At 36.7% G+C, this 12,594-nt stretch overlaps 1 protein-coding gene across 1 annotated transcript in view; it reads left to right on the top strand.

The window, feature by feature from the left end:
- Nucleotides 1-3,068: 3,068 nt before the first annotated feature.
- Nucleotides 3,069-12,594, top strand: part of LOC18425707 (alpha-mannosidase) — a 48,226-nt gene continuing 38,700 nt past the window's right edge. The window contains 13 exon segments of the mRNA XM_020662156.2: nucleotides 3,069-3,605; nucleotides 3,699-3,782; nucleotides 5,714-5,802; nucleotides 5,902-6,076; nucleotides 7,049-7,168; nucleotides 7,264-7,347; nucleotides 7,427-7,498; nucleotides 7,594-7,707; nucleotides 10,659-10,759; nucleotides 10,861-10,954; nucleotides 11,080-11,158; nucleotides 11,161-11,246; nucleotides 11,362-11,451. Of these exon segments, the coding sequence (XP_020517815.1) occupies nucleotides 3,402-3,605; nucleotides 3,699-3,782; nucleotides 5,714-5,802; nucleotides 5,902-6,076; nucleotides 7,049-7,168; nucleotides 7,264-7,347; nucleotides 7,427-7,498; nucleotides 7,594-7,707; nucleotides 10,659-10,759; nucleotides 10,861-10,954; nucleotides 11,080-11,158; nucleotides 11,161-11,246; nucleotides 11,362-11,451 (1,392 nt within the window). The 5' untranslated portion in view covers nucleotides 3,069-3,401.

The following is a 12,594-nucleotide window of genomic DNA, read 5'->3' as shown; positions in this document are numbered from 1 at the left end:
ACAAAACTTTGCTTTCGTTGATTTGTTTTTTTCGGGTAATTTGCTTTCGTTGATTGGTCTCCTTAGAAACATTATATTCCAAGATTCGGCTGGACTTAGAGGACATATTTTCAAGTTTTCACTTCAAATTTCACATTTAATAGGGTCATGGGGACCATATTATAGAGATGTCCCCTGGAGAACATCCACTGTCCATTTGCATTTGGTAATGTACTTTAGACCATCGATTGGCCATAAGCGGTGGATTCCTTCTTACTTAACAGAGGCCTTGTTATGGTAACTTTAATGAGCAATAGTCTAGAGTAGAACACTTGCCTAATTTTTGGAAAGGAGAAAGTTACTCTATGGAGTGATTGATTTAACGTACGGATCCGAAAACTTTAACTAAAATACGAAATAGGGTAATTTTGGGCAAACCTTAATCAGTCAACCCACATTTTTTTTTATTTTTTTCAAAATTACCTCTCGCATTACATTTTAATTTTTAATTTGTTTCATTAATAGGGCATTGCTTAGCCGGTTTGAGGTTAGAATCCTCGGACTGCCCTTGGGATCGAGCAGGCCCCAGTTCCTGAGCAGACCGAGGTCCCCATCCTCGGACTGCTCTTGCTTTCTTATTTTTTGAGAAAATACAACAGATTGAGGTCCATCCTCAACGGCGCTTTATTTCTTTTTTTTGAGGAAAATAGCGTCCGGAGGATGGGGACCTCGGATCGCTCTCTTGACTGAGTAGAACTCAATTCCAGGGCGGTCCGAGGACCCCATCTTTGGACCACGCTTTATTTCTTATATTTTTAGAAAAAATAGTGGTCCAAGGATGGGGACCTTAGACGACTCTATTGGGGCTTTGTTGTCTTCGTAGACCGGTCTGAGGATTCTAATTTCGGATCGCTTGGGCACTGCCATACTAATAAAACTATAAAAAAATAAAATAAAGTTAAAATGCGGTCCGACGATGGAATCCTCAGACGGAAAGGAAATTTTGAAAAACATAAAAAAAATGCGAGTTGACCGACCTTCTTTTGTAATTTATACCTATAATCAGACCATTTCGTAGTGTAGGTAATTATTTTAGGTCTATACGTAATTACTCAAGTTTTATATACAGTGCCAACATTATACTATTGAAGTACTGTGCACATAAAAAAATCCTCTACGAGAGAGTATTCCGATGTTGCAAAACTTTCCAATTGAGCATCTCAATCTTGAGATGTATAAATATGAAGAGAAAAAACGAATTTCAATTCTAAATAATAGTGGATCGTTTTTTTTTTTTTTTTTGTGTTTTTAAAAAATAATGTATCTTTTAATAAGTTATTTGGATGGTTTATTTTCAAAATTTTAAAATATTTGTAATGTCTACTCTTTAAAAATTCTAAAATTTATAATTAAAGATAAAAATAGATATCCAAGCACCATAAAATTCCCAACACCCCGGCAAATTTTAAAGGTGTGCCTTCTATAGCGTAAGGAAAAGGAAGGGACCTCGTACAATCCTGACCTTTATGGAAAAATAGTATCAACCGTTTCCACACTAAATAGCATAATGGTGGTACTTTTGGTCTTTTTGGGAGGGAATGGGGTTCTTTAAATTGGCTACATTCAAGGAATTTTATGAGTTGCCATCATGAAGATCGTCATGGAACATATTCTCTTGAAATGGAGAGAGGGCATGTTGCTTGATCAAATAGATGAAGGGGCATTTTGGTTATTTTAAATTATTAGTGAGTCGTTTTTTTGACAAGTGATCAGGTAGTTACACTTGATTGCTTGGCTCAAGTGATTACAACTCTATAAATTTGGAAAAATTATAGATGCTTTTTGGAAAAATTATAGATGCTTTTTGTATGTATTTCTAGGTAAATGTCCTTTTTCCTCAATATTTTTGAATTCACACTATTAATTCTTTTTTTATTTTTCACAACCATTATCAAGTATAAAATAAAAGTTAGATTGTTTGAACCAAAATATCATTTTTTTTTAGCTACATTTCTCATTTTTTTCTTTCTAAGTCGGTCCAACACAAACTGACACAACTTGTACAGAGTCGGTCGAACACTTTTTTTGTGTTGGATATGTTTTATATTCAACTTGTGCTGGTCTGGTACAACTTGTATAGGAGCCGATCTAACTCTTTTTTTTGTGACGAAACAAGTTCTATATTCAACTTGTGCAGGTCAAACACATTTTTGTGCAAGACTGGCCCAATCTCGGTCCGACGCATTTCCCTGCTAGATAGACACATGTTGGCAGCAACATGGTTAACATGAGGGGTATTTTGATTATAAAAAAGCAACGTTCTTTTACCTAGAGGTGGCTACGAAGAAAAATAGTATTGAAGTTAACAGTGTGATATAAAAACTGTTACTAGAAAAAACTGCCAAGATACTACAAATTGGATGTATGTAGACTTTTCCCAATAAATTTTTTATAGGTAAATGGTGCAGTTTGTATAGAGCCTAGGCTCTAAACAATCAAATTGGAGCCTATTTCCAAAACACAATCCATTTTTTTTTTTTGATGTCCATGCATCTTAATGTTGAGATGATCAATTTCAAGATATTTGAGTATCAAAACATTATCTTCTAAAAAACATTTTGAGGTAAGCTCAAATTTGATTGTTTAGAGCCTCGACTGTATATAACCTTTTCCCTATAAAAAAGGTTACGAGAAAAAAATGCCCACAGAGTACGGGTATGTATACTAGTTTTCCCTATAAAATTTCCATAGATGGGAAAGTTGAAGGTGTTCAAAAACTTTAAATAAAAAAAGGGTTCGGTTTGAAAAGGCGACCGCATTTGAATAAGCCCGCTAGTGACACACGTGGATGCAAGTCGACCTCCGTTCGTTTCGTCACGCAACGCAAGTAAAAACAGATGAGAGAGTAAGTAGAAATTGAATTTGAAATGGAAGAAGGAAGAGCGAGAAAGAGAGGGAAGACGAAGTTACTGTGATGAGTCAAGTGGGTCACTGTTGTTTTCTTGCGATGGCGGGTTCTAACGTTAGTTATTGCACCAATCCATGGCCGGCGGGCCAAATATGAAGATGGAGGGGAGATCAAATCAAGGCTCTTCTCTCGCTTTCCTTTATTTATGACCATCATGCTTTACCTGAAAGCATACTGCTTTGTAAGAAGCTTTTAAGAGCTTGAGAAGTGCTCCTGTTGTGATAGGGGTTCTCCAGAGCTTCTTCGTGTGCTTCTGTAATCAGTCTAGAGAGAGAGAGAGAGGTTCTCCAGAGCTTCTTCGTGTGCTTCTGTAATCAGTCTAGTGAGAGAGAGAGAGAGAGAGAGAGAGAGAGAGAGAGAGAGAGAGAGAGAGAGAGAGAGAGAGAGAGAGAGAGAGAGAGAGAGAGAGAGAGAGAGAGAGAGAGACCCACTCTCACCCTGTGGTCATCTGAAAATGGTGGTGGTGCGGAGGTTGCTTCTTGTTGTGTTATTGGTTGCTTTACTGGATTGTGGTCATGGGGCGTACATTACATACAACACGAGTGCTGGCCCTGTAAAAGGCAAGCTCAACGTGCATTTGGTTGCACATTCACATGATGACGTTGGTTGGCTCAAGACCATTGATCAATACTATGTTGGTTCAAATAACAGTATTCAGGTCACTCTTTCTTGGTTTCTTTATCACCCCACTTTTTGATTCAATCATATGATTGATGCAAAAAATTGTTTTTATTTATTTATCTTTGTGCAGGGTGCTTGTGTGAGGAATGTGCTCGATTCCGTCATTGTTTCGTTGGTTAATGATCCCAATAGGAAGTTTGTCTTTGCCGAACAAGTAATTTGCGATGAAGAAATTTTTTATCTCAATTATGGTTATCAGTTGCTTTTCTTCAGTAAAAATTGGAGATTGTAAACTTGAAATGTGAAATTCAATCCTTTTTGTTTGTACTCTCCATGTCTTGATAATTGCAGAAAAAAAACAACCTTGAAATGTGAATTTATGCGATATAATATCACTCAGGGGACTTACTGTATATGAGAAAAAATATCACTGTTTTTGCTTTAGAACTTGGTTCTGTTATTATTGTAGATATAGCAGTAACGAGCTAAGAAGCAATGGAGCTGCATGCATTAAGGCTGAGCACTGAACTATTAAATACCCAATCATACCTTGTTTATTTTAAAGCAGTCAATGACTTAAGTTAGTAATTTTTTTGTGTATGATGTGAAGCAATTGAAACTATATGTTTTTACAGATGCATTACCTTCACTATGCTGAAATTGTACTTCTCCCTATAGATTTCTCTTCTTTCTGAATACTATGCTTACTGGTGCTCCCTTTTGGATCTCATCTTCATTTGGGTTGTACTAGGGATTTAGTTCGATGAGTTTATGTCATTTTGATTCTCAAATATTATATCTTTTTAGAATCTTATATTTTAACTTTCCCTGTGATTTCTTCCTCTTCTTCTTCTTTTTTTCCCTGAAACCCATGCCTGCCGGTGCTTACTTTTCTATATTATCGCCATCTGCTGTTTATCAATGAACTACTACAGTGAGTTTTTGTCATTTCTCTTTCTCAAATATGTATTTTTTCTTGAGCATCTTACAATTTACCTTTCCCTGTTGGTTCTTCTTCTTTCTGAGCCCCGTGGTTGTCTGTTCTTTCTTTTGGATTTTATCTTTGCCTGGCTTTTAACAGGAAACTACTTGGCTGAGTTTGTATCATTCTGTTTCTCAAGTATTTGTATACCTCTTTCATTGTTTCTGAAGCACAATACTATTTGAGCATCTCATTATCTTTACCTTCTCCTGAGTAAAACTTTCCCTTAACCCGTCCCAAGCCCGGGTAGAGGTGAGTTGTTAGGTTGGCAGCAAAGTAAAACTTTGCTAAAACTTTCCATGAATCCTGAATCTACGATGACTATCTTTACGTTCTCCTGCTGATTATATTGTTTGAAAACTGTGCTCACAAGTGCTCCCCTTTGGATCTTATGTTCACATGGTTTCTATTAAGAAACCAATTCATTAATAAAATATAGATGTGTTTCCCAAGTATTTACGTGTCCCAATTTTTTTATTTCTCAAGTGTAGTACCTTTTGAGAATCTTACAGTTCACCTTTCCGTGTTGATTCTTTCTGAAACAAGTGATTACCAGTGCTTCCTTTTGGATTTATCTTCCACTAGTTTCTGTATTTTGGCTTTTGAGAATCTTATGGTGGAATTGTTATTCAAATCTATGTGATGGACATAATATCTTGGCTTCATGTACTACTTGATTTAAACTGATATAGTTTAGCAGGCTGTTTCTTTTTCCCTGTTCTGATAATCATGGCAATCTTTACCCTCTTGAACCAAGGACACAGGTTTGGAGGCCTTTTACCATGTACTTGTAAAAACAATGTATTAAATGTCTGGGATGTTGTTGATCATGTCTGCTAGCTATGCTTATCAATGGACATAAAGTTCCTGCGTTTTTTTCTTTGCTGCATTTTCAGATTGTTGTTTTAACTCAATCCCATGAATCTTTAAACCATTAATATTCCAGTTGCTTTTAACCCCTGTTTCAACGCTTTAAGCATGTGCTGAATTTTTGAGACTTTTGTTTTGAAATTATGTTGACAGGTTTTGATTAGTTTAGTTAGGCTTGATTTTGGGTTTAAACCTATTGGGCTATTTTGTTCTGGATTTGAATTTATAAGGCCAATCTAAGTCTGATTGTTTGGTCCCTGTTTTCTAACCCCTTCTTTTTTTGCTGCTGAAAGGCATTCTTTCAGAGATGGTGGGTTGAACAATGTGCAGCAGTGCAAGAACAAGTGAAGAAATTGGTGGATTCTGGCCAATTGGAGTTTATGTATGTAGTTCCCTGTGTACTTCGAGCTGCTAAATGAGTCTTCAACCTATATGGTTTTATCTGGTCCTCTTTAGCATGCATTTTCATCTTGTGTCTCAGAAATGGTGGTTGGTGTATGCACGATGAAGCAACATGTCATTACATTGACATGATTGACCAGACAACTCTGGGTCATCGTTTGATAAAGAAGCAATTTAACAAGGTCCCACGTGTTGGATGGCAAATTGATCCTTTCGGGCACTCAGCAGTGCAAGCATACTTGTTTGGGGCAGAGGTCAGGCTATGAACATATATTTACCCCTTAAAAGATGAATTTGTTTCTCTGTCTGCTGCAATCAACAACTTTGCCATCTTGATGCTAGGAAAGATATGCTTTGCGGTAATCTTTTCTGTTCAAGAATGTTGGAGATCATAAGGCAAATTTGAACCGTGTTCCTAGGGATATTCATTGTCCTACTGGTGTAGAATAAAGGACTAGTAGTTTTTCTCCCTCCACCAAACAGCTAATATTTGTTGGCGTTTTCTACAGAACCGGGTTCCAAAAGCGACAGACACAAAACAAGTAGTTGCTGTAATCCAGCACAAGTGTAGGAAGATTATAGCCCAAATCCCATTCAGTGGTCCATCCAAATAGCCCCTAATATTAACATAAAATGGAAGTCAAATAATTCCTTGTATAGTGAGCCTTCTTCCTCATCATCTGCTTCTAGAGATCGACCTGAAGTGTATGTCTTCCATTGTGCTCATGGAACATCCATCACATGGTTCTCCTTATTACTAAATGCTGATGTCCCATGTTTAATTTATTGATGGATTTAGTGTTTTTGATAGGATCGAGATGCTTCTAGAAAATAAATTTGAAAATGCCAATACTTAAATTCTCTTTCAATAAACGACTCCAGCTTTGATAGCATATGTAGAATGAGAGAGGGAGGAGGAAGAGGGTGAGAGAAGGGAGCATATATGTTCAAGAAAAGGATTTTGGATTTCATCACCATCGACATGAGTTATGAGAAGGTGCTATTCATCAAAATTTTTCTATATACCCCAAGGGAATATATCAAGCACGATTTCCCTCTTGAACTGAAACTGTAATAAATTCTTTTGTTCCAAAAATGTAGTAAACTACTGAGTGCAATACATATAAAAATTGGTTTATTTGAGAATTGAGAATTATTAAATGACAACTATTGCTTTGTAGGGTCCATTGATTATCTTCTAAATGTTAATGGATGTTTTCCTGCAGCTTGGTTTCGACTCTCTATATTTTGCAAGGATCGATTACCAGGATAGAGAAAAGCGTAAAGACGAGAAGTCTCTAGAAGTTATATGGAGAGGGTCAAAGACTTTTGGATCATCATCTCAAGTTAGAAGCTTCTTCACTTAGTCTGGACTTTGATTTGTGATCTTCTATGTGGTATACCATTTGCAACTAAAATTTTCTATTTCATCTCTTTGTAGATTTTCACGGGAGCCTTTCCCATTCACTATGGTCCTCCAACTGGTTTCCACTTTGAAGTCAATGATGATTCTGCTCCTATACAGGTGACAGCTAATGGTTATTACATCGACAAAATTTTAGTGATTATGCTTGAACTGATTCATTAGATTTGAGAACTTCCAGGATGATCCTCTCTTATATGATAACAATATAGCACAACGTGTTAATGATTTTATTGATGCTGCCACAACTCAAGTAAGTCGAAACATCCAGTGATTGGGCTGTTGTTACCAATTATCTCTCTCTCTCTCTCAGCCTCAAATTTCCTCTATTTTCCTTTTTGTAAATAGGTAAATGTGACACGTACAAACCATATCATGTGGACAATGGGTGATGACTTCCAATACCAATATGCTGAGTCTTGGTTCAAGCAAATGGACAAATTCATCCACTATGTGAACAAGGTATCTTTCACATAAACAATATTCAGCTTCCTTCATTTGGTTTCCCGAAAATCTCTCTCCCATTTGGTATTTTTTTTCCTAAATGAATTGATGACCATGTCATCTGAAATATGGTAAGAATGGAAAATTGCACATTGGGGTTAATTTTATTACTGTGAGGCCATTTTTTGTACTTAGATTCACATGGTAAATACATCTTTGCCTATGGCGATTCTAGGTTGCATTCTGAGATCAATCTTTATTTAATGCAACTTGTCTAAATATCTTTTAAATAGAACCCCCAAAGGCATAGTTTTGATAGCCACATTGCTGTCAAACATAAGCTTCAATATTTTTTGGTTGGCATGGAATGAGGTGAGACCTCATTCCTAGCTAATTATAGTTGTCCACCTGGTCACTCATCCCGCAATGCCATCGCCTCAGTTATGGTTTTGTATGAAAATCCTGGCGGACGTTGCTACAATATTTCTGACTTCCACACCCACACATGTGGGTTTCTAAAGGTACCATTTTACGACCTTAGCAGTTGGACATTTTCCTATTAGTAAATTTTTGATGAGACATGTACGCTGTGTACACATTGTATTTGTGCTTATGTTTTCAAACTTGGACTGGCCAAGGCAGAGTAGTGCATTGATATGTATCGAGGTAAGGACTTTATGAATCATGGCAAAAGGAACCCAACAACATCGAAAAGTTTCAAAAAAAAATATGGGAAAAATGTAGAGATAATTTTTTTGGAAAAATGTAAAACACAAACGAAAAGAACGATAAACAAAATGACAAAAAGGTACAAAAAGGTCCATGTAATTGTGATTTAGGCACAATTGGATGTAAATAAGGCATTTTTGATTGATGTACCTGAGTTTTTTTGGTTTCTCAAGTATTGTTTTTACATATTTAATTGTTTGAAATTGATGAAGAGAGCTAGAGTGAGAGTTCAAAAATAGGGTAAATGGCCTTTCCAAGTGACTTAGTTGAGCCTTTGATGGACTAAGTCAAGTCTATCAACGAATCTGGCAGTTCTTGTTTTGTTTTCCTGTATTTATTTCAATGTTCGAAAATAATTTCTATCACTGGACTCAGCCAAGTCTTTAGGATAGATTGCTGAGTTGGTATGATATGTTGAGTTTATAACAGGAAGGTGCAGATTTTGATAGACTTGTCCGAGTCAGGATCTAGACTTTTTTTTAAACTTTTCTTTCAATATTCTTAGTCTTATGTGGGTTGGGACCCATTATGTGGCTCGGAAAGGGTCCCGATGGGGGTCGATTTGGAACTCCCAAGAGTATTTTTGAACCGTGGTTTGGCCATTTACTAGGTAATGTCATTCTTTATTCATGGTTTTATACCTTGTTGAAAGACATGTGGTGCATGTTTGGGGCACCTAGTCTAGGTGCGACATATTAAACAACCTCACTGATGGATAATTGGCAGACAACCTGCTTAATGAGAAAGAGAAAGAGGTTACACCTTAAACCCTCTGCAGAATTTGTTTCAAAATGATGGATCTTGTAGGACATGAATACTCCATTTGATTGTAGGACAAGATCCAACAATCAATGTATATTTGTTTGGTATTTGGAGATTGAACAGGTCAGCATTCCTTTTTGTTAATGGGATTTCTAATGACAGATGTCTGATAAAATTGGCCTAAAAGCTACTGATGATTTTGTTACTAAGTCCGCATATGCGGTTGATACTTCATGGCTGCAGGCACACGGATGTTGCTGATGCAGTGAGCATGTTAGTGGACATTTTGCTTGTTGTGAAGGGTGCAACTGACATTATGTTAACTTACTGTAGGGAAGTCCTTTATATACGAGGGGTTCAAGGATGCTACTGTTCCAGTGGCTCATTGGACAATATGTCCATGAACAATAGCATTGTCTAAGATAAACAAGGAGTATGACAATGGCTCATTCAAGTGAGAGAATAATTAACACATTAGAATTGATTTGTATTAACCAGGAGAGTTACATTTTGAGTGTTATGTTATTTATAACTTCCTGCCACATACGAAATTGTCTGTTAAGGCGATTATCTTGAGGTGTAAGTCAGGTAAAACATACATCCTCCAGTCAGTGTTTGAGGAAGTGGTAGTGAAGGGCTTTCTCGAAGGAAGCTCGAGCAAGAGCTTCCAATCCGAGTCAGTAGCGTAAAGGTGAGGTATGAGGAGATATCGGTATACTCTCGCCTATAGGTGTTTTCAAGAAGCAAGTGTTTGAGGGAGTGAAATGACCGAGTCCATACTGGTTTGAGTACTGGAGTAGGAAATCTTATACTCTCGTCTATAGGTGTTTTCAAGAAGCAAGTGTTTGAGGGAGTGAAATGACCGAGTCTGTACCGGCTTGAGTATTGGAGTAGGAAATCTTCCTTGTCCAGTTTGAAACTGGATTAGTAGAGTAGAAGCAGAGGTATGGTCTTTCCTTGTCAGGTGTCTGATCCGTCATGGCAAGTCAATGCTGAGCCAATCCAACAGTACTTAAACTTAAGATGGATCATGAGCCACATCAAATTCTTGATAGGAATTCTTCCTTTTTGAGTCTAATTGGGAGTGGACTGTTAAGAGTATTAGAAAATCGTGCTGCCATTCTGTATGGGGCATTTTGGCCTTTATAGCTATTATGTTGTGGAATGTTGTATAGCCTTGTTCTATATTACCCTTAGTGTGATTTTGTTTTTTCTTCTTTCGTTTTGTTTATATACTGCTAGTCCTCAATTTCATTTGAATTTTCTCGCTTGACAAGGTTTAGTTTTCCCAACTTTTCTACTATTTTTTGGAGGTAGATTTCTTTGACTAGGTACTCATTTTAAAATGTGGTAGTTGCATCTGGTGTTCATGGGATGTGTGAATTATGATTCTAGTTTGAAATTGCTAGTTTTATGGATTGCATGCAAGTTGTGGTTTGTTAGAATAATGAAGTGTAAATGAGTTTTACATGTTTCAGGATGGCAGAGTCAATGCCTTCTATTCTACTCCTTCTATCTACACTGATACTAAAAATGCTGAGAATGAATCATGGCCATTGAAGACTGATGATTATTTTCCGTGAGCAAAACCTTTGTAACTTAGACTTTTCTATTTGTTGCTGGTTTATGTAGTTCATTTTTCTTTCTCAGTTTTTGCCTTTATTGGTGGACTACATGCAGTTATGCAGACCGAGCAAATGCTTATTGGACTGGATATTTCACCAGTAGGCCAGCACTCAAACGATATGTCCGTATGCTAAGTGGATATTTTCTGGTAAAACTCTGCCTTATGGGCCCAGTGTCATGGAGTTGGATTGTCCATTCGACAATTGCTCTATCTTATTGTAAAAAGTGGATGCTTCTCTCTGAAGTGGCTTATTATCAGGCTGTCCAAAACAGGCAGCACGACAACTTGAATTTTTTGCTGGGAGGAATTCATCTAGTGTGAGCACTTATAGCTTAGGAGACTCTCTGGGATTGTGCAGCATCATGATGCTATCACGGGTACGGCTAAACAGCACACAACGAATGATTATGCAAAACGACTTGCTATAGGAGCATCAGAGGTTGGCAGGATATGCTCGTTTATTGTTTTCCAGCGCCTTAGTGGCTATGTTTTCAATTTTCTTCTTTTCGTGAGAGTTATTTTTCTTTTCTTTTTCATGGCATGTGTCTTCGCAGTCAGAGATGGTTGTGAGCTTAGCTCTTTCATGCCTTACTGGTTCTGGATCAAAGAAAGGATGTCCAGCTTCGGCATCAACATTCCGCCAGGTATGCCATAGTTGGTGACCCAAAACGTTTTTTTTTTTAATGTGAGACACACTTTATCATGATATTGACGTACTTCCAGCTTGAAGAAATATTGACTTGAGTAATGTAATGACATAATTTTGAATCACTCTAGTTCTGGTACTCTTCTTATGGGAAACAACTCTTTATCTCGATAGAAGGTATACTATGTAATTTTGTTAGACTTTGAGGTAACTATAAGAGAATCCTTGAAGACTTTTTATTTTTTGAGGTATTCTAACTACATTAATGTGGGAATGTAGTCGTACAGATATAAATTTTTTGGAGGGAAATTTATCAAAATTACCCATAAGAGATCAATAATTTAACACTTGCCCATATCTTTTGATTTCAGAACATCCATAAAACAACACATGGTCTTGTATTGGACTAGTTCCAAATGGGCAAAATATTAAATACTTCATCTCTAATAAGTTTCTGATAAATTGCCGTATTTTTAAATTGAGGAGTGTTTCTTTCATTAGTGACTGTTATGGGCCCGATGCCCATAAAGAAACCTGCAATAATTCGAATTTCTATTTGCACTGGGGTTCCAAGTTATGTTAGGATTCCTATTTGTTTTAGAATTGAAATTATAAATTCGATTTTGTTTATCAATAAAGTTTATGTTTTTGTTTTAAAGCAGTAATATTAAGATCCTAGATTGTAGTAGGAATGTATTTTGTATTCCGCATAGTAATTGGTAATTGTAAGTAGAATTTCCTCTATGCAATAAAAGAAAAAGAGAAATTTTTTGCATTTATACTTGGGGAATTCAACATAGCCACTGCTTTCAGATTCGAGATCATTTGCCTTGCAACTGGGTCCACCGTTCATTTATGTGATACCACCATCATTGTGAATAGTAAACGCCAGCCCTGGAATTGGGGTAAATGATGTCCAAATGGCCTTAAATTTGTTGATTTTGAACACCTTGGATTAAACTTTCACCACTTTTCACCGTGTTTGAGAGAGGATTTAACTCTTGCTAGTCGGTCTAGTCTTTCATTCCTTCCCGAGGTTCAAATTTTCTGATTTTTGGTAGGGATGTCTTTGTGGGAATTTCTTGTGGATTCTCCATATTTCATATCCATTTGAGACCTTTTGAGGGGTCTATTTCAAGTG

The sequence above is a fragment of the Amborella trichopoda genome, chromosome 9, assembly GCF_054954075.1.
Source record: "Amborella trichopoda isolate Santa Cruz 75 chromosome 9, AtrichopodaSantaCruz75HAP2 v2.0, whole genome shotgun sequence".
Taxonomy (NCBI): Eukaryota; Viridiplantae; Streptophyta; class Magnoliopsida; order Amborellales; family Amborellaceae; genus Amborella; species Amborella trichopoda.
The sequence above is the reverse complement of the archived record's forward strand: the minus strand, read 5'-3'. Positions and strand labels throughout refer to the sequence as shown.